The sequence below is a fragment of the Scyliorhinus canicula genome, chromosome 9 (genome assembly GCF_902713615.1).
Source record: "Scyliorhinus canicula chromosome 9, sScyCan1.1, whole genome shotgun sequence".
NCBI classification, from domain to species: Eukaryota; Metazoa; Chordata; class Chondrichthyes; order Carcharhiniformes; family Scyliorhinidae; genus Scyliorhinus; species Scyliorhinus canicula.
In genome coordinates this window covers 132369999-132391627 of record NC_052154.1, presented here as the reverse complement: position 1 = coordinate 132391627, position 21629 = coordinate 132369999, and the positions used below count along the sequence as shown (strand labels likewise).

Sequence of the window (21629 nt, the reverse complement as noted above, 5' to 3'; positions counted from 1 at the left end):
ATATCATTTCTTAATACAGCCTTGATGTCATCTTTAACCAATAAAGCAACTCCACCTCCTGTTCCATCCTATCTATCCTTTTGGAATATGGAGTATCCTTGGACATTCAGCTCCCAGACCCTGTCCTCCTGCATCCATGTTTCAGTAATCCCCACCAAATCATACCCATTTGTCTCTATTTGTGCTGTCAGCTCATTGACCTTATTCAGAACACTGCATGCATTCAGGTACACTATTTTAATATGCCCTACTGATTTGTCTTTCCTTTGCAGGATTTTCTTTGTGCACTATGCTTTTCAGACATCCTTTATTAATCTCTGAAAGCAGGGTAGCACAGTGGTGCAGTGGTTAGCACTGCTGCCTACGGCACTGAGAACCCGGCTTCGATCCTGGCTCAGGGTCACTGTCCGTGAGGAGTTTGCACATTCTCCCCATGTCTGCGTGGGTCTAACCCCAACAACCCCAAAGATGTGCAGGTTAGGTGGATTGACCACGCTAAATTGCCCCTTAAATTGGATACTCTACATTTAAAAAAACAAAATTAAATCTTTGATAACACTCAGCCTCATCTCCAACTTCACTCCCAGTCTCCTTACATTTTGATTTTTTACATTTCCTTTCCCCTCTGTAGTCATTAGACTGGCCCTGCCTGTTCATCCCATTATCCTCTACCTTCTCCTCACATGCTAACCTGCTGCTTTGGTTCCTATTAACCATTATACTTCTCGATCTTTAACTTTCCTTTTGCTTATTTAAAGTCCTTGTGACCACCCTATTATCCTTTCCGCTAGAACACTGGTCCCAGATCAGTTCACGTGGAGACCGTCCCAAAGGCAGATTCCTTCTGTCCCAATATGGATGTCAGTGCCCCACACCACTCCTTTAACCACATGTTTACTTCCCCAATTCTCATCCCTATGCCAATTTGTACGTGGCTCGAGTAGTAATCCAGAGATTATAACCCCTGCGCCTTTATTTACATCTCAGCTCCCATTCTGCTGCAAAGTTTAAATCCTCAACACTGCCAACAAATCACATTGGAAAGATATTGATCTTGGCTTTCTTCAGGTGCAACCCATATAGCCAAGTCCCATAACCCCAGAACCAGCCCCAAGTATCTAAAGGTCTCCCTCCAGGTGCTCCGGTTTCTTCACACAGTCTAAAGATGTGCTGGCTGGGTGGATTGGCCATGCTAAATTTCCCCTTAGTGTCTAAAAAGGTTAGGTGAGGTTATGGGGACAGGGTGGAGGCATGGGCTTAAGCAGGGCGCTCTTTCCAAGTTCGGTGCAGACTCGATGGGCCGAATAGCCTCCTTCTAGGATTCCTGACCCATCTCTACAGGCAAATATTCGTGTTCTATCCTCCTATTGCTATACTGTATTCACTAGCATTGATCACCTGGTTTCCAACTTGCTAAAATCTACTTGCAGAATCTCATCCCATTCTCTGTATGGGGTTGGTACAAATTGGGAATATCGGGTTATACTAATAGGAGTTAGACGAGGAAGCATGGCTAGAGGCCCAAACAGAGCATAAACACCGGCATGCAGTTACTGGGCTGGAAGGTCTGTTTCTGAGCTTTACGTTAAACTTCATTTCACATAAATTAACAGCTCTCTAAAAGACCTCGAACTATGAGCTTCAGGCTCCTTCCATACTCCATCCTGCTCTACGTGACTCAATTTGTCAAATTTAGTTTGACAGTGCTTTTTGTGAAGCATCTTGAAATGTTTTCCTATATTATACATGGGCAAGTCGGTATTGTCACTCAATAACATTTTCAGTCATCTCAGACAGTATACTTCTTGTTCAAAATTCTATCATTTAAGACTGGGACATCATTCTTACCTGACAAACATCTTTCTGGCCTCCTCCTGGATTTCTTCCAGCCATACCTCATTTGATTTAAAATTTTCGATAAGAGTATTGAGTTTCGCACCAAAAAACTGCAGCACGTTATCAACGTCCACTAATGTGATTGCTATTCTTGAAGCCATGGTGTCCTTAAATAGCAAAAAAACAGGAAGAGTTGACAGTGTAACCAAATGTAAGCTGTGTACATTATTTAAATAAACTCAAGCTTCACCAAAGCTTACCTATAGAAAGGAACAGTACTCCAGATTGAAACAGACTCATTGCCCAAGAATTGTTAGTCTGTGCACCACCCACCACAACCCAAAAAAGATCCACATTAATATCTACACTATTTGCAGATCACATTCAAAGCAGTAGTTGAATCACAATTAACACTCAGCATAGAAGGATGACAGAAACAGAAGTGAAAAGGTGATATTCCAAAGGTTTCAGAGATGTGTAGGTTAGGTGGATTGGCCATGCTAAATTGGCCCTTAGGATGGGGCTGCAGGAATAGGGCCTAGGTAGCATGCTGTTACGAAGAGTTGGTGCAGGCTCAACGGGCCGAATGGCCTCCTTCTGCATTGTAGGGATTCTATGATAGTGAAGAATTGTTAAAGATAATGGAGACGGACTTCCGGTGACAGCAGGCGGGAGGCAGCCGCACATTGGAGGGCTCCCGTTCGGGAACAGCATGTTCGGGGTTTAACGCCTGGTCTCAGGGGCAACAGAGGCGGCAAAAGCAGGGAGAAGGCACAGTGAAGAGAAATGTCTAAAACAAGTAAAAAAAACAGGGGGGGGAAAAGAGAAGTTTTGTAAGAGGATATGGAGGGGAGGAGTCAAGGAGGGGGGAGAGCTTGCAATGCGTGGGTGTCATTTACGGTACTCTTTCGGGGATTGGATGGCACTGAATGTTAGGGGGCGGGGACTATATAGGTTAACGGTGACCATAGGCAATTCCTGATTCCTTTTGCTTTTTTTTCTCCTTTGTTTGTCCCACCGTGGGAGGGTTTGTTGTATTTGATGCTTATATTGTCAGATGGGTCGTTGTTTGTGGTGCTGGGAGGATGGGATTGTTACTGTTGATAAGAAATGGCATCGTTACTGTTGATAAGAAATGGCAATGTTGATAAGACTTTGTATTTGTTACCGTTTACTGCTTGTTGGTGGGGTGTAAATTTTGAAGAAAATGGAGAATAAAAATATTTTACAAAAAAAAGATAATGGAGACAAGTGCTCTGGAAAATAAATGCACAGATCACCAGGCCTAGCCTGCTGACAGAATTAGAGAATGATATAGTACAGGAGATGGCTATTAGGCTCACTGCATCCTTTCTGGTTCTTCGAAAGATCTATCTAATGAATCTGTTCTTTCAACAAAGCCCTTAAAATCTTTCTCCAAATATTCATCTCTTCCCCTTTTGAAAGCCATGAGTGAATTGGTTTCCACCATCCTTTCAGGCAAATCATCAGGTATACTTTATTACCCACCTGTCCATCTGCCATTTACTTTACACCTATACCCTCTATTCCAACCCTTTCAGCACGGAAAGTTTTTCCCGATTTACTGACTTTTCATGACTTTGAACACAATCCTTGGAAGGCGGTGGCATAGTGATATTGTCACTGTACTAGTAATCCAGAGACCCAAGATAATGCTCTGAGCACCTGTATCCAAATCCTACCACAGCAGATGGTGAAATTTGAATTAATAATCTGGAATTAGAAGTCTAATGATGACCATGAAACTATTGTCGATAGTCATAAAAACACATCTGATTCAATAATGTTCTTTGCGAATGAAATGTGCTGTCCTTACCTGGACCACATGTGACTGCGGGCCCCCGCAATGTGGTTGACTTTTAAGCAAAATGGCTTAGCAAGCCACTCAGTTGTATCAAACTTCTAGAAAGTCAATAAGGAATGAAACCGGACAGACCAGCCAACACCGACCTCGGAAACGGCAATAGTAAACAGCCCCGAGGCCTTGCCAAGCACTCCTTATTAACAGCTGAGAGCTTGTGTCAAAATTGAGAGAAATGTCTCACAGATCAAACAGGCAACAAGTGATATTCTTACAGATCATATAGAACAGTACAGCACAGAACAGGCCCTTCGGCCCTCGATGTTGTGCTGAGCAATGATCACCCCTACTCAAACCCACGTATCCACCCTATACCTCTTACAGATAATAGCCCAGACACCATTCCTGGGTATGTTCTGTCCCACTGGCACAACAGACCCAACCAAGGCGGCAGTACATTGGTATAGTCAGGAGGGAGTTACCCTGGGAGCCCTCAACATTGACTCTGGACCTCAAACATGGGTGAGGAAACCTCCTGCTGATTACCACATACTGCAATCCCATCTCTTAGCTGATGAATCAGTACTCCTCCATGTTGAACAAGGAAGTGGGCGAGGAAATCTCCTGCTGGTTACCACATACTACAATCCCACCCCTCAACTGATGAAACAGTACTCCTCCATGTTGAACAAGAACGTGACTGCTAGGTTAGGTCTGCAGAAAGTGGTGAGGGAAAAACACACTTTACCTCATCTGCACCTACCTGCCTGCCTTAACAGTATCGGTAGGAGTGACCACTGCACAGTCCTTGTGGAAACCAATGGGTGCACTCGTCGTGTGGCACTGCCAAACTAATGGAGATAAGTTTCAAACACATCCAGCAACTAAGACTCCCAACAATGAGGCACTGCAGGCCATCGACAGCAGAATTGCACACAATCTGTAATCTAATGGCCCAGCAGACTCCCACTATCCTTACCACCAAACCAAGGGATCAACCCTGGTTTAATGAGTGCAGGACGGCATGCCAAGGGCAGCACAGGCATACCTAAAAATAAGTTGTGAACCAGTGAAGTTACAACACAGGACACCCTGCATGCGAAGTAGGGTAGTGGACAGAGTTAAGCAATTCCACAACCAATGGATCAGATCCAAGCTAATTAGTCCTGCTACATCAAGTCATAAATGATGGTGGACAATTAAAGCATTCACTGGAGGAGGAGGCTCCACAAAATGTCCCCATTCTCAGTGAGGGGGGAGCCCAGCAAGTCAGTGCAAAAGATAAGGCTGAAGCATCTGCTGCAATCTTCATCCATAAGCACTGACTGGATTAGTCTCTACTCCCTCCAGGTTGTCCTCAGCATCACAGCTGCCAGTCTTCAGCCAATTCGATTCACTCCACAGGATACCATGAAACAGCTGAAGGCCCTGACTACATTCCGGCAATGGTACTGAAAGTATGTGCTCCAGAATCATGCCCCTAGCCATGCTGCTTGTTACACCAGGGTCCCAGGTTTTATTCCTTACGGTCCCAGATTAGATTCCCAACTTGGGTCACTGTCTGCAAGATCTCCCCATGTCTGCATGGGTTTCCTCCGGGTGCTCCAGTTTCCTCCCACAAGTCTCAAAAGGCGCGCTGTTAGGTAATTTGGGCATGCTGAATTCTCCCTCAGTGTACCTGAACAGGTGCCAGAATGTGGCGACTAGGGGTTTTCCACAGCAACTTCATTGCAGTGTTAATGTAAGTTTACTTGTGACAATAAATTTTGTTTTATAAACAGCCAGCATGTGGAAAATTGCCCAGGTATGTCCTTTACACAAAAAGCAGGACAAATCCAACCCAGACTCATCAGTCTTTCCGATAGTCAGTAAAGTGATGGAAAGGGTCATCAACAGTGCTGTCAAGTAGCCTTTGCTTGGGGGCGGCAAAGTGTTTGCACTGCTGCCTGTGGCACTGAGGACCTGGGTTCGATCCCGGCCCACTGTCATGTGGAGTTTGCACATTCTCCCCATATCTGCGCGAGTTTCACCCCCACAACCCAAAGATGTGCAGGTTAGGTGGATTGACCCCGCTAAATTGCCCCTTAATTGGACAAAATAATTGGACCCTAAATTTATTTAAAACAAGTTGTTTTTTTTAAATGTAGCATTTGTTTATCAATATCCTGCCCACTGATAGCAGTTTGGATTCTGCCAGGGTCACTCAGCTCCTGACACCATTACAGTTTTGTTTTAAACATGGACAAAACAGCTGAATTCCAGAGGTGAGGGGAGTGTGATGCAAGGCCGCATTTATCGAGTGTGGCATCAAGGGGACCTGGCATAACTGGAGTCATTGGGATTCAGGGGAAACCTGTTGGTTAGAATCATACCTAGTCCAAAGGAAGACATTTGTGGTTGTTGGTCAACCATCTCAATTCCAGGACATCACTGAAGGAGTCCCTCAGGGTTGTATCCCAAGCCCAACCTTCTTCAGCTGCTTCACCAATGACCTTCCTTCCTTCATAAGGTCATAAATGGGGATATTCTTTGATGACTGCATGTTTCAAACCATTTGCAACTCCTCCAAAACTGAAGTAGTCCATGCCCAACTGCAGCAAGACCTGGTCATTATCCAGGCTTGGACTGACAAGTGATAAATAATATTTGTGCCACAAAATGACAATTTCCAACAAGGCAGAATCAAACCATCACATTACCTTTGCTGAATTCCCCCATCATCTACATCCAGAGGGTTACCATTGACCAGAAACTGAACTGGACCAGCCATTTAAACAATCTGGCTACAAAAGCAGGTCAGATGCTAGGAATCCTGTGGAAAATAACTCATCTCCCAACTCCCCAAAGTCTGTCCACAATCTAGAAGGCACAAGTTAGGAGTGTGCATGCTGGAATTTTTTTTTTTTTTTAAATAGTTCTGATGTAAGGTAACTCTTGTTTATCTCTCCACAAATAAATGCTGCCAAATTTGCTGCATATTTCCATTATTTCCTGTGCTTACTCGCCTTAACCTTCTTCATCCAAAGAGAGCAGACCCAGTTTCTCCACACAAGTAGAAATGTTTCATCTTGTTACCATTCCACCAAGAACCAGATATCCTTCCTAAAATGCAGTTCCCAAAATTAGCCACAATACTCTAGTTGTAACATGATCAATGTTTTTCCACAACTTATGACTGAGAGATAAAAATAATTTTTTTAACCAACCTGATACTAAAATTGTTATGAGCATCAGAGAGCAGTCAACATTGCAGCCCCTAAGGATCGGAGAGCAGTCAACATTGCAGCCCCTAAGGATCGGAGAGCAGTCAATGTTGCAGCTCCACTCAAATACAACTCACTAAGTATAATATACACAAGTTGTGTGCAAATGTTTAAAATTCATAATTCAAAATAAAAGTTAGTGAGCATTTAGACATGCTTGAGAAAATTAGCACACTTCAACAGATTCCCCCTCTGCCACAGCACTGAGATCAGCTGAGCCAAGAGCCAGGTTAGCAGAGATCAGGACTCCAGATGTGGTATGGAATCAAAACCTTCAGGAGTACAGCCAATGTTGGTTTTCAGACAATTTATGAATAGTCAGCCCTATCTCCCACAATCTGCCTCCATCCTTCTCCTATCAATCAGTTTGAATTTTGTTTAGATATGCAGTATGCCCATTCTAAAAGACACTTGTACAGAAAAATCACTGCTTTCTGATCCCAATCTCGGTTTATTTCTACTCATTCGTCTTTGCGGTAATTTTGCTGCATCTAACATTCGATAAGCTAACTGCCCACCCAAAGTAATTACAGAAACCACCCTGACATTTGTAGGACTTGGGACACTATACCAATTTCATTTATAATGACAAAATATGTGTCCGCACAAACAACATCAGCTCGAGATACTTTTCTCTCCACCGTGGGACTAGGCAGGGATGTCCTATGTCCCCCCCCCCCCCCCCTGCTGTTTGCACTCGCGATTGAGCCGTTAGCCATCGCATTAAGAAGTTCGGGGGTATGGAAAGGAATATTGCGCCGGGGGGGGGGGGGGGGGGGGGGGGGGAAGGAAGAGAAGATAAGAGCATAGGGTGTCCTTATATGCCGATGACTTGCTGTTGTACGTGTCGGAACCGAGTGTGTCGATAGGGGGAATATTGGAGCTGCTTTGAGTGTCTGGGTCTTTCTCGGGGTACAAGCTGCACCTAGACAAGAGTGAGTATTTTGTGGTATCTCGGCCAGGTGTGGGGGCAGGGGTGGGGGAGCTGCCATTCCGTAGGGCAGGGACTCACTTTAGGTACCTGGGGGTGCAAGTTGCCCAGGAGTGGGGGGGGGGGGGGGGGGCTTCGCAGGTACATTTCTAGTTTGGTGGGGAGAGTGAAAGCTGATCTGGCAAGGTGGGATAGTCTCCCTCTGTCACGTCAGGTACAGGCAATTAAAATTAAGGTGTTGCCACGATTTCTGTTTATTTTTCAATGCCTGCCGATTTTCCTGGCAAAGGATTTTTTCCAGAGAGATTGAGGGAAGGATTACATCATTCATATGGGGAGGGAAGGTCGCCAGAGTTAGAAAGGTGCCACTACAGAGGGGAAGGCAGGAAGGGGGTTTGGGTCTTCCGAACCTGAAATATTACTACTGGGCGGCGAATGTGGAGAAGGTGCAAAGCTGGGTAAGAGGGGTTGATTCCCAGTGGGTTAGAGTGGAGGAGAGTTTGTGCAGGGGTTCAGGATTGAAAGCACTAGCAACAGCGCCGCTCCCGATAGCCCCGGGAAAGTACTGAGGGAGTCCGGTAATAATAGCTTCATTGAGAATTTGGAGGTAGTTTCGCCAGCAGGGTTGGGGGCAGGGTCAAAGGAAATGCCGATTCAGGGGAACCACAGATTTGAGCCAGGGAGATGGGATGGAAAGTTTCAGAAATGGGAGGAGAAGGGGATTAAGACACTGAAGGGTTTGTTTTTTGGGGGTCGATTTGAAGGATTGAAAGGGCTGGAAGCGAAGTATGGGCTGGTGCAGGGAGAAATGTTTAGATACATGTAGGTTCGAGATTTTGCTAGAAAGGAGATACAGAACTTCCCGGAGGAGCCGGCCTCCACATTGCTGGAGGTGCTGACGACAGGGGGACTGGAGAAGAGGGTTGTGTCAGCGGTCTATGGAGATATTTTGGAGGAGGAGAAGGCACCGCTAGAAGGGATCTTAGCAAAGTGGGAGGAAGAGTTGAGAGAGGATATGGAGGAGGGGTTCTGGTGTGAGGTGCTCCAGAGAGTGAATGCCTCCACCTCATGCGCGAGGTTGGGGCTGATACAGCTGAAGGTGGTACACAGAGCATATCTCACGAAGGAGAGGATGAGCCAATTCTTTGAAGTAGAGGATGTGTGTGAACGTGGTGGGGGGGGGGGGGGGGGGGGGGGGGGCACTAATCACGTTCGTATGTTTTGGTCCTGTCCAAAGCTAGAGGATTACTGGAAGGAGGTTTTTGGGATAATTTCTAAAGTGGTGCATGTGAAACTGGACCCGGGCCCCCGGGAGGCCATATTCGGGGTGTCAGGCCAGCCAGGGTTGGAAACGGGTGCGGAGGCAGATGGTGTAGCCTTCACCTCGTTGTTCGCCCAAAGGCGGATCCTGCGTGGTAGGGGGATCTGTTGGAATTCTTGACTCTTGAGGAGGTTAAATCTGAACTGAGGGGAAGGATGGAGGGGTTCTACAATTCATGGGCATTATTCATTATGCACTTTCAAGAACTGGATAACATCGAACATTAGTTGGGTGGGGGGTGGCGATAGGCGTTAATGATGGCCATGGGTGATTCCTTTTTTCAGTAGTTTATGTGAACATGTGGGCGAATGTTTTGGGTTTGTAGGGAGGATGGAATTGTTGTTATCGATATGGGGATTGACATATTTGTTACTGATTATTTATTACTGATTATTGTTTATTGTTGGTGGGTGTAAATTTGGGAGCAAATGCAAAAAAGAATAAAGAAATATTTTTTAAAAAAATAAATGACAAAATAGACCTAGGAAAGAGCGAATTAAGTACTGTGTCGGTAACTTGTGGAGTGCCACTTGCCTCAGCACAAACCCATTAAAACGTCCATAACTGGATTTCCTTGCTCTAGGACCACCTTTCTTGGTCCCTTCATTAATAAACCACACTAGCAAGAAAGATCAAAAGAGCCATGAGGTCACAAAAAGTGTTTGGGAATAGGCTGTGGAATAACATCCTCATCAGATTCTCAGTCTGCTGTGGCATAATGAGAAACTAGCTCGAGCCCAGAGTGCTTCTCCTCACCAAAAGAATAAGGAGGAAATAAAATCATAGAATCACAGTGCAGAAGGCAATTCAGCCCATCGACTCTGCATCAATGCACTCCACCCTATAATCCCATAACCTAACTTGCACATCGCTGACACCAAGGGGCAATTTATCACGTCAATCCACCTAACCTGCACATCTTTGGACTGTGGGAGGAAACTGCAACACCCGGAGGAAACCCACACAGACATGGGGAGAATGTGCAAACTTTACACAGTCACCAAGGCCAGAATCGAGCCAGGTCTCTGGCAGTGAGACCACACTAAATTGCTTCTTTGGAAAAATAAAAATAATTGGGTACTCTAAATATTGAGGTCTACCACAGATAAAACACAAATTTCCAATCACGTGGGATCTTTAATTTGTATCAGAGTTACAACTGATCAAAAAAATGGACACTGAGCCAGAAGAGATCCATAGACCTTGCAGTCTTAAATGGCTTACCCTTTACTGTTAGACTGTTACTCCTGGTTCTGGACTCCATTGCTTTCGGGAACATCCTTCCTGCAGCTACCCTGTCTAGTCCGGTTAGAATTTTATAGGTTATGAGATTTCTAGCCCTCCCCCATCCTTCTAAACTCTAGCAAATATATTCCTAACCGACTCACCCTCTCGTCATAATTCAGTCCTGCCATCCTAAGAATCAGTCTGGGAAATCTTCACTGCACTCTCCATAGTGACAACATCCCACAGATAAGAGAGCAAAACTGCACAACAACATTCCAAGTGTTGGTTTCATGTATATTGTTTATTTTGTTGTTGTTACTCTACCAAAAATACCTCAATAAATTGTTTATTAAAAAAAATGTTCCACGTGTAGTCTCACCAATGTTTCCCTGCTCCAATACTCAAATCCTCTCACTATGAAGGCTAACACATAATTTGCTTTCTTTACCACCTGCATGTTTACTTTCAGCAACTGGTATGAAGGACACCCTGATTTCATAGCACATTCCCCTCTCTCAATCTGTAACCATTCATTAATCTGCCTTCCTGTTCCTTTGGACCAGAAAGTGAAAGCAAGAGAAGAATACTTTGGAGTTAGAAGGGTAGGGAAGGCTTCAGCAGAGTAGAAACACCAGAATGGATCACTAACACAAAGCAAAATAATAATGTAGATGCTAAAAATCTGAAATCAAAACAGAAAATATGGATGTCTGTAGAGTGAGAAAGTTTTTTTTAATATAAATTTAGAGTACCCAATTCATTTTTCCAATTAAGGGGCAATTTAGCATGGCCAATCCATCTAGCCTGCACATCTTTGGGTTGTGGGGGCAAAACCCACGCAAACACAGGGAGAATGTGCAAACTCCACACAGACAGTGACCCAGAGCCGGGATCGAACCTGGGACCTCGGCGCCACTGTGCTGCCCAAGAGACGGAGTGAAGTTCAAGTCATGAACCCAAAATGTTAACTCCCTTTCCACAGCAGAGTATTTCCAGCTTTTTCCTGCACAGCCCAATTTATATGCCCATTCACCTGAAGAAGGAGCCGTGCTCCGAAAGCTCGTGTTTGAAACAAACCTGTTGGACTTTAACCTGGTGTTGTAAGACTTCTTACTGTGCTCACCCCAGTCCAACGCCGGCATCTCCACATCATGGCAATTTATATGCAGATGTTAGTCCACTGATCAAAGAAACTTCAACCATAGCCCCTCTTTGACCAGATCTGTCCCTTTCATCATAAAAGCCAAGTACTGTGGATGCGCCAAAATCTCAAATACAAACAGAAAATGCTGAAAATTCTCAGCAGGTTAAGCATCATCTGTGGAAAGAGACAGAACACCAAAAGTTCAACCTGACCCCTGTTTAGAATCAAAGGGGTAGAAATTCTTTACACTGTCAATAATTGTGGGGGCAATTAATCAGATAGAACAGAGAGGTAAGTTAGGGGACAGGAGAGATTCAATAACAGATGTCATTAAACAAAATGCTACACGAGTGGTAAGGGATGGAGTAAAGAAACAAAGCACTTGCCCAGTTAATGTCAGATTAAAAGACAGCTGAAAGTAAAATCATGAAAATGGAACGCAGACTGGCATTCAACATAAAATGAATAAATCAAAATGGAGACCAAATTTAATTTGAGTAACGAAATTGTAAAGTGTCTGATGGATCATGAGGTGCTGCTCATTCTTTGCTTTGGGCTTCGCTGGAATATTGCAACAGACTGAAGACAGAAATGGAAGCATGATAACAAAGGTGGTGAAGTAAAATGACAAGCAACAGAAAGCTCAGGGTCATGACTGTGGCGGTGATCCAAAAAGCGGTCACCCCCTTGACTGCACTTGGGGGTCCCCCAATATAGAGGAAACCACTTTGCGAATTCATGACACTAAATATCCAGTTGGTGGAGGGGTGTTCGGGGCCCTTGGACAGTGAGAACAGTGATGTTAAAGGGGTTGTGGCTCTATCCTCCTGCACCAACCAGCTCCACTCCTTCTCTAACCTCCCAGCCTCCAATTGCTCATCTCTGGGCATTTCTCATCCAACCCACAGGAGCTACTCCAGTTGGTGTCCCACCACCACACGTATTTAAAGTCAATCCGACAGCAATTCCTGAGGAAAGCCCCGGTCTCCCGGGGCGGCCGTGCTGTTTACTCCCAGACAGCAGCTTTTCTACCGGCTCACACCGCCCAGCGCCGCGCCGCGCCGCGCCGCGCCGGGCCTCCCGCTCTGGGAGAGTTTGAAGCCGCCTCTCGTCCCGCAGGGGAGGGGTGGGGAGAGAACCAGCCGGAGCCGCCATCAGCAGCAGCCCGGTCCCGACACCGGCAGAGAGCAGCGCTTACCGGAAGATCCCGGAGAAACCCGAGAGCGCCGAACAACAACTGCGCGCGCACTGGCCCGGTTAAATTTTAAAATTCTGCGACAGTTACAGCCCGAGCCAATGGCGGTCAAGGTGCCGCCCTGCCGAACAGGCGCCGGAACTGACGCAATACGTTTCCTTCCAATTGCAGCTCGGGGTGTCAGGAAACGGGAGCACTTCTCATAGTCAGCCTGGGAGCCTCATCGTGTAATGGTCAGCTCTCTTGGGCAGGCTTGGGAGCTGATTCCAGCAGATTTGGTGGACGAGTCCGATCTATAGGGGGCGATTATCCGATCTGGAGGCCAAGTGTTCGCGCCGTCGTGAACACCGTCGCGTATCACGACAGCACGAGCACGACCTATTCTGGCCCCTACAGGGGGCCAGCACGGCGCTGGCTGCGCAATTGGGCCGCGCCAACCTGGTGCCGGCCAACTAATGCATTCCACCACACGATGTTGACCCATCTTCAAGACCTGATGAACCTTGGGAACGATTCTCCGATACCCGCGCCGGAAGGAGAATCGGAGCAACACCATGACGCCGGTGTGCGATTCTCCGAGGTGAACCCAATATGGGGTTGGTGTTCAGGGGCTGGCCGCTCCAGAAGTAAGCTGGGGGGGAGAGAGAGGCCTGCCCGCCGATCGTTGGGCCCCGATCGCGAGCCAGATCCCCATCGGAGCCCCCCCCCCCCCCCCGCACCAGAACCCCATCGGAGCCTCCCGCACCCCAGAGACCACTCGCCCCAGCGTTCCCGCCGGCGGGACTCTGTCGTGTTGGAGCGGCCGTCCGGGCCGGAGAATCGGCGGCCTCACTGATTCCCGCGGCTAGCGCCGCGCCAGTGCAAATTGAGCCGATTCTCCACACATCGGAGAATCGCACGCCGGCGTCGTGGCACGGTTGCTACGATTCTCCGGCCGCGCAGGGCTCGGAGAATCGTTCCCAAGGTTCATCAGGTCTTGAAGATCCGTCAACATCATGTGGTGGAATGCATTGGTTAAGCCTGGCAAGACACAAGACATCCTGGTCAATCACTGCATCTGGATCTATCTCCAGCTGTCTTAAGGACTTAGAAACAGAAAAAAATGGCAGGCAGTGACTAGTGGGGTACCACAGGGATCGGTGCTAGGACTCCAGCTATTCACAACATATATGAATGATTTAGTTGAGGGAACAAAATATTATATCTCCAAATTTGCAGATTACACCGAGTTGAATGGGAGGGTGAGCTGTGAAGAGGATGCTGAGATCCTTCAGTGTGATTTGGACAAGGTGCAAGATAGCAGATGCAATATAATTTGGATAATAACAAGAAGGCAACTATTATCTGAATGGCCATAAATTGGGAGAGAGGAATGTGCAACGAGATCTGGATGTCCTCGTGCACCAGTGTTCCGGAGGGGGAAATCTTGGTAGAACCCACACTCGGGTCTTCTCCAAAAATGAAACAGTTTATTGATTATGCTGGCAAGATGCAAGCCGCTGGGCACACCATGCGCTTCTTCCCTGAACAAAGGCCAAAATTTATACATTCTCAAACAGCGCACTTCGGCTAGACACAAACCAATCGTACAGATTATAGATTACGTATGGATCCAATGAAATTAGACATGATTGGGCTACATGATGAACTCATGGATAAGCAGAGGTTTCTTAATTATGTTATTTTGATACTTAGCAACTGTCCCTTGGTCTTCACAATCGATCGCAAGTTTCAGTCTCATCTTGACTTTGTTAGCTGGTTCCGTTGTTCGGGGACAACTGCCCATCATAATCTGATCTAGCTGCTAAATAGGTCATTGTGTGTGTGTGCAAACTGACCTGCTGCACGAACGTAGCCAAGTAAACCCCCATGATGCTTCTGCAACTTGTTATCCTCCATTTTGGCTAGGATTTATACATTCTGGGCACCAAAATCCGGCATCATTACACCGCGCTCAAGCATAACGAGACCGGTGAATAGCTAAATGTGGTAATCACCACTGTTGTATATATTAGGAGAGGTGTGGTAAAGCCCTGTACTACAGGTATGGGGGTAGTCCCTGCCTGCTGGCTCCGCCCAGTAGGCGGAGTATAAATATGTGTGCTCCCCATACAGTAGCCATTTCGCCAGCTGCTGCAGGAGGCCACACATCTTAGTGTAATAAAGCCTCAGTTGTATTCAACTCTCATCTTTGTGCAATTGATCGTGCATCACTGGAGAGGCCAAATACGTGATCCGCGCCAGGTGCCAAACAGTTTGCGATGCAACCGGCCCGCTCCCATCGGCGAAATCGGGGTCTCGCCGTTGCATGGCAAGAAACCAATTATCACCACTTAAGTCCCATTTCCATACAATCAACGAGAACGACCCCATATCCACCGGCCTCCCACCGTCCAGCAGCCTCCCCAGCAGGTGCTCATGCTGGCGTCGATTAGTACTGCTTTTGAAAAATGTGAACTTGGCGGAAGGGCTTCTGTGGGGAGTCGAGGAGGTTGAGGAGCCATTTCTGCTCACGGGCAAAGAGCTTGCCACCCCACTGCTCGGCAGGGGTGGGTACTGTCCGCGGGGGTGGGCCGCCGTGGGAGGGTGGGGGGAGGAGGCACTTGTGGCACCACCATGCCAACCCCTGGATCCCAATCTCATTGCGGGGGCAACTCTTGTGCCTGCCCGTCTGCCCTACCCATAACCCGCACCGACCACTGAGGACTTTGTCTGCACGGCTGAAGGCTATTGCTGATAGTGAATTGGTTAAGTGAGCATTTGACACATCCCCAAGTGGATTTCCATGAATAGAGGGCTATGTAGCAGGTGGGAATCATTGCCTAGCATTCCAATCGCACCTTGATGCCTGGACACTGTGCCTAAACACTGCGGGAGGCAACACTACACAAGCAACATCAGAACACTCGGGATGGAACACAGCTCTGGAGCATGTCCACTTTGGAGGGTGGATGAGCGCCACGCGGTTGGGGGGGTTGACTAGAGAGATGGGCAAAGAGTCCGGGGGTCAGCACGCATTGTGGAAGAAAGTGACAGAGGCATCATAATGGCCGTGCAAAAAGTTGTTTACTGTGCGGTACAATACCCCATTCCTGATAGTGCCGACCCCCCTACCTCCCCCAGCCTAACCAACCCCACCTCTCCCCCCCTACCTAATCATGCCCCCACCACTCCCCTCCCCCTACTCATCTCCCTACCTAACCACACCCCTCTGAGGCCAGAGGGCCCTGGCTCACTTGTTGGTGGCACATGCATAACTGTGCCACCCTGTCCCACGTGCTGAACCTGAGACACGGCCTCATTAGAGGGGTAAAACTAGAGGAAGCTGGTGGCCACCATCCCCACTCCATGGGACGGGCCCGGGTTAACACCTCGTGCCCACTCCTCCCGATTGGTCCTGGGGTTCACCTTGGGATGGAGGGGCAGCTGGTTCGAGCCCCGGCTGCCGCTATATCGTCTGGCTCTGCCAGCCCTGGCAGTTCCCCATAGTCCGCACCATGGTGTCGCCACCCTCGGCGATGTTCCTCAGTGACTGGGACATGCTCTGTAGTGTCTCAGCCATGCCCATCTGAGAGTGGGACATGTTCCACAGAACCTCATCAATTTCAGCCTGGTACAGGGTAGCATTCCCCAGCAACAAAGACATACTGACGAGACCCTTAGCTATGGCCTTCACCGACTGCACAAAGCCTTGGACATTTTCACTCACGGTGCCGATGTTGTGCACCAGACTCTCCACTGCGGTCGTCACCCTAGCAGTGTTGGCCTCAATGCCACGCATTGCCGGTGCAATCTCCTGCACCCGTAGACTCTGGGAATCCTCCAAGCAGCTCTGGATCTGCTGGAGTGACGCTGACATCTCCCTCTGAATGTCCTGGTCACTCCCTATCATCTCCATCAGCTCTGGGTAACCCACTTCCAGAGGCTCAGCATCAGTCCTGGACCCAGCTGGGTCCTGGGATCCAGCAGACCTCCAACTGCTATCTCATCTGTGGGTTCCTGTGTCATGTGAGAGTACCTTCAAAAATGGATGTTTAAGCAATGTACCTTTAAGAAATGGAGCTCATATTACTGAAGTGATGTCAGAGGGTGGGGAGAGCTGGGCTGAGCTCAGTTCTGCTTTTAGTTTCAGGTTTGAGGAGAAAGCTGGGAGTGTTTGTGTGTTTTGCAAAAAGCTGCAAGAAGAAAATACAGAACTGGTCCGTTGATGTATGAAAATCCAAAGACTATAAGTATATTGAATGTAACCTCATGTCGTTAAAGGTGAAGCCTTTTGGAGGTTTGAAGGAACATTTTGAAGGAGTATTTAGTGTTGTATTATTTTCGGGGTTATCTTTGAAGTAAGGGGTGTTAAGTGATCCAATGTTTATTTAAAAGGTTACGTTGAATTCATGGAATAAACATTGTTTTGTTTTAAAAACCACATGTCCATAATTGTAATACCACACCTGGAGACAAGCCATGTGCTTCAAAAGCTAACAATCCATTAAAGGGGGAGGTTGGTTGAACTCCATGATACATTTTGGGGTTCTGAAAACACTGCTCCCATAACGCCTGTCTCCACCATATGTATATCATCAGCACTGTGGTGCTCACCAGATTATGCCCCAGGAGCCAGACCACTAACATTTCCCACTGAGATGTGTTTATTTGTGCTGGTGGAGGGTGGGGATGACAGCTGTGCCGGGACTATTATGGTGGCATCTATGGAGATCTCCTCTGAAGTGTTCTCCTCGGAGTCAGGAGAGGGGGCCATACGGGTTGGGTTGTTGCCATCTGCTGGAGGATCTTCAGGAGAATGGACATGTGGTCAGTGGGAGGGATGGATCAGTCAATACTCATGTTTCACAGGTCCTCTGGGTGGATCCCAATGGTTCCTCATCTCTGCGCCGTCAGGGCCGCACGGTGGGGCAGTGGGTTAGCCCTGCTGCCTCATGGCGCTGAGGTCCCAGGTTCGATCCCGGCTCTGGGTCACTGTCTGTGTGGAGTGTGCACATTTCCTGTCTGCCAACCAGTTTTCAATCCATCCCAATCCGATGCGCTTTAATTTTACATGCTAATCTCTTATGTGGGACCTTGTCAAAAGCCTTCTGAAAGTCCAAATGAACCACACCCATTGGCTCTCCCTCATCAACCCTACTAGTTACATCCTCAAAGAATTGCGGTAGATTTGTCAAGAATGATTTCTTTTCATAATCCATGCAGACTCTGTCCATTTCTGCCACTGTTTTCCAAGTGCTCTGTTATTATAATGTACTCCAGCATATTCCCCACTACGGACACCAGGCTGACTGGTCTATGATTCTCTGTTTTTCTCTCCACCTCCCTTGTCTTGCCACTGGGCCAAGATAGGTCAGGACAAGAGAATGAGACTCACTCTACGCAGCTCTCGCTCACTATAATCCAATTCACATGCAAGTCATGTGCATCGGCTTTCCTGTTATCCATCTTTTTAGAAGTAAATTTACAAACAACAAACAAAGAAAAGTACAGCACAGGAACAGGCCCTTCGGCCCTCCAAGTCTGCGCTGGCCATGCTGCCCACCTAACTTTAAAATTTCTATACTTCCAGGGTCCATACCCCTCTATTCCCATCCTTTTTTTAAAACATAAATTTAGAGTATCCAATTCTTTTTTCCAATTAAGGGGCAATTTAGCATGTCCAAACCACCCACCCTGTATATCGTTTTGGATTGAGGGGGTGAGACCCACGCAGACACATGGGGAATGTGCAAACTCCACATGTACAGCAAGAGGGGCCGGGATCGAAACCGCGTCCTCGGCGCCATGAGGCAGCAGTGCTCATCACTGTGCTACCATGCTGCTCCGCCCCCCCTCTATTCCCATCCTATTCATGTATTTGCCAAGACGCCCCTTAAATGTCATTATCGTACCTGCTTCCACCACCTCAGCCTGCAGCAAGTGCCAGGCACCCACTACCCTCAGTGTAAAAAAACTACCCTGGCACATCTCATCTAAACGTTGTCCCTCACACCTATGTCCCCTAGTAATTGACTCTGCCACCCTGGGAAAAAGCTTCTGACTATGCACTCTGTCCATGACTCTCATAGGTTTGTAGACTTCTAATAATAATCTTTATTAGTGTCACAAGTAGGCTTACATTACACGGCAATGAAGTTATTGTGAAAATCGCCTCATCACCACACTCCAGCACCTGTTTGGGTACAAGGAGGGAGAATTCAGAATGTCCAATTCACCTAACAGCACGTCTTTTATCAGGTCACCCTTCAACCTCCATTGTTCCAGTGAGAAGAAACCGAGTTTATCCAACCTCTCCTCATGGATAATGCCCTCCATACCAGGCAACAGCATAGTAAACCTCTATGTATCCTCTCCAAAGCCTCCACATCTTTCTGTTAGTGTGGCGATCATAATTAAACACTATATTCTAAGTGTGGCCTAACTAAGGTTCTATACAGCATCAGCATGACTTGCCAATGTTTATAATCAATGTCCTGGCCAATGAAGGCAAGCATGCCGTATGCCTTCTTAACTAACTTCTCCACCTATGTTGCCACGATCAGTGACCTTTGGACCTGTGTACCCAGATCGCTCTGCCTGTCAATACTATAAGACCATAAGACATAGGAGTGGAAGTAAGGCCATTTGGCCCATCGAGTCCACTCCGCCATTCAATCATGGCTGATGGGCATTTCAATTCCACCTACCAGCATTCTCCCCGTAGCCCTTAATTCCTCGCGACATCAAGAATTTATCTATCTCTGCCTTGAAGCCATTTAGCGTCCCGGCCTCCACTGCACTCCGCGGCAATGAATTCCACAGGCCCACCACTCTCTGGCTGAAGAAATGTCTCCGCATTTCTGTTCTGAATTTACCCCCTCTAATTCTAAGGCTGTGCCCACGGGTCCTCGTCTCCTCGCCTAACGGAAACAGTTTCTTTGCGTCCACCCTTTCTAAGCCATGTATTATCTTGTAAGTTTCTATTAGATCTCCCCTTAACCTTCTAAACTCCAATGAATACAATCCCAGGATCCTCAGCCGTTCATCATATGTTAGACCCGCCATTCCAGGGATCATCCGTGTGAATCTCCGCTGGACACGCTCCAGTGCCAGTATGTCCTTCCTGAGATGTGGGGCCCAAAACTGGACACAGTACTCCAAATGGGGCCTAACCAGAGCCTTATAAAGGCTCAGTAGCACATCGCTGCTTTTATATTCCAACCCTCTTGAGATAAATGACAACATTGCATTCGCTTTCTTAATCACAGATTCAACCTGCATGTTTACCTTTAGGGAATCCTCGACTAGCACTCTCAGATCCCTTTGTACTTTGGCTTTATGAATTTTCTCACCGTTTAGAAAGTAGTCTATGCTTGGATTCTTTTTTCCAAAGTGCAAGACCTCACATTTTCTCACGTTGAATTGCATCAGCCATTTCCTGCACCACTCTCCCAAACTGTCTAGATCCTTCTGCAGCCTCCCCACTTCCTCAGCACTACCTGCCTGACCACCTAACTTCGTATCATCGGCAAACTTCGCTAGAATGCCCCCAGTCCCTTCATCCAGATCATTAATATATATGGTGAACAGCTGCGGCCCCAATACTGAACCCTGTGGGACACCGCTGGTCACCGGCTGCCATTCCGAAAAAGAACCTTTTATCCCAACTCTCTGCCTTCTGTCAGACAGCCAATCCTCAACCCATGCCAGTAGCTCACCTCGAACACCATGGGCCCTCACCTTACTCAGCAGCCTCCTGTGTGGCACCTTATCAAAGGCCTTTTGGAAATCCAGATAGACCACATCCACTGGGTTTCCCTGGTCTAACCTACTTGTCACCTCCTCAAAGAATTCTAACAGGTTCGTCTTAAGGTTCTGCCATTTACTGTCATTTCCCACCTGTGTTAAACCTTCCAAAATGGATTACCTCACATTTGTCTGGATTAAACTCCATCTACATCTCTACGCCCAAGTTTCCACCGATTTATATCCTACTACATCCTCTGACAGTCCTCTTCACTGTCCGCAACACTTTGTGTCATTTATATATATTACAAACAGCAAAGTTCTCAGCACTGATCATGCAGAACACCACTAGTCACAGCCTTCCACTCAGAAAAGCACCCTTCCATTGCTACTCTCTGCCTACTATGACTTGGCGAGTTCTGTATCCATCTTGCTACCCCACTTCTGATCTAGTGTGACTTCACCTTCTGTACCAGTCTGCCATGAGGGACCTTGTCAAAAGCCTTACTGGGTAGACAACATCCACTGCCCTACCTTCAATCATCTTCATCACTTCCTCAAAAAACTCGATCAGGTTAGTGAGACACAACCTCCCTTTCACAAAACCATGCTGTCTCTCACTAATACGTCCATTTGCTTCCAAATGGGAGTAAATCCTGTCTTGAAGAATCCTCTCCAATAATTTCCCTACCACTGACGTAAGGCTCACTGGCCTGTAATCTCCTGAATTATCCTTGCAACCTTCCTTAAACGAAGGAACAACATTTGCTATTCTCCAGTCTTCTGGGACCTCACCTACAGCCAGTGATGATGCAAAGATTTCTGTCAAGGCCCCAGCAATTTCCTCCCATGCCTCCCTCAGTATTCTGAGGTAGGTCCCATGAGGTTCTGGGGACTTATCAACTTTGCTTCAAAACTCCAGGGTCCCAGGTTCAATTCCCGGCTTGGGTCACTGCCTGTGCAGAGTGTCCACGTTCTCCTTGTGTCTGCGTGGGTTTCCTCCAGGTGCTCCGGTTTCCTCACACAAGTCCCAAAAGATGTGCTCTTAGGTGAATTGGACATGCTGAATTCTCCCACTGTGTGCCCGAACAGGCGCCGGAATGTGGCAACTAGGGGCGTTTCACAGTGACTTAATTGCAGTGTTAATGTATGCCTACTTGTA

At 47.3% G+C, this 21629-nt stretch overlaps 1 protein-coding gene across 7 annotated transcripts in view; it reads right to left on the bottom strand.

Annotated features, from left to right (window-relative positions):
- The window catches only part of LOC119971708 (inner centromere protein-like), a 106214-nt gene extending 93357 nt beyond the window's left edge, over nt 1-12857 (bottom strand). For 5 of the 7 annotated variants that reach the window (XM_038807626.1, XM_038807631.1, XM_038807630.1 and 2 more), the window contains exons 1-2: nt 12743-12857; nt 1849-2003 (exon numbers count right to left, since the gene is read on the bottom strand). In XM_038807626.1, coding sequence (XP_038663554.1) covers nt 1849-1997 — 149 coding nt within the window. In that variant the 5' untranslated portion in view covers nt 1998-2003; nt 12743-12857. Of the gene's footprint in view, nt 1-1848; nt 2004-6357; nt 6477-10397; nt 10476-12742 lie in introns of those variants that run through there. The other 2 variants (XM_038807628.1, XM_038807627.1) reach the window with 2 other exon arrangements.
- Between the last annotated feature and the right edge of the window lie 8772 nt (nt 12858-21629).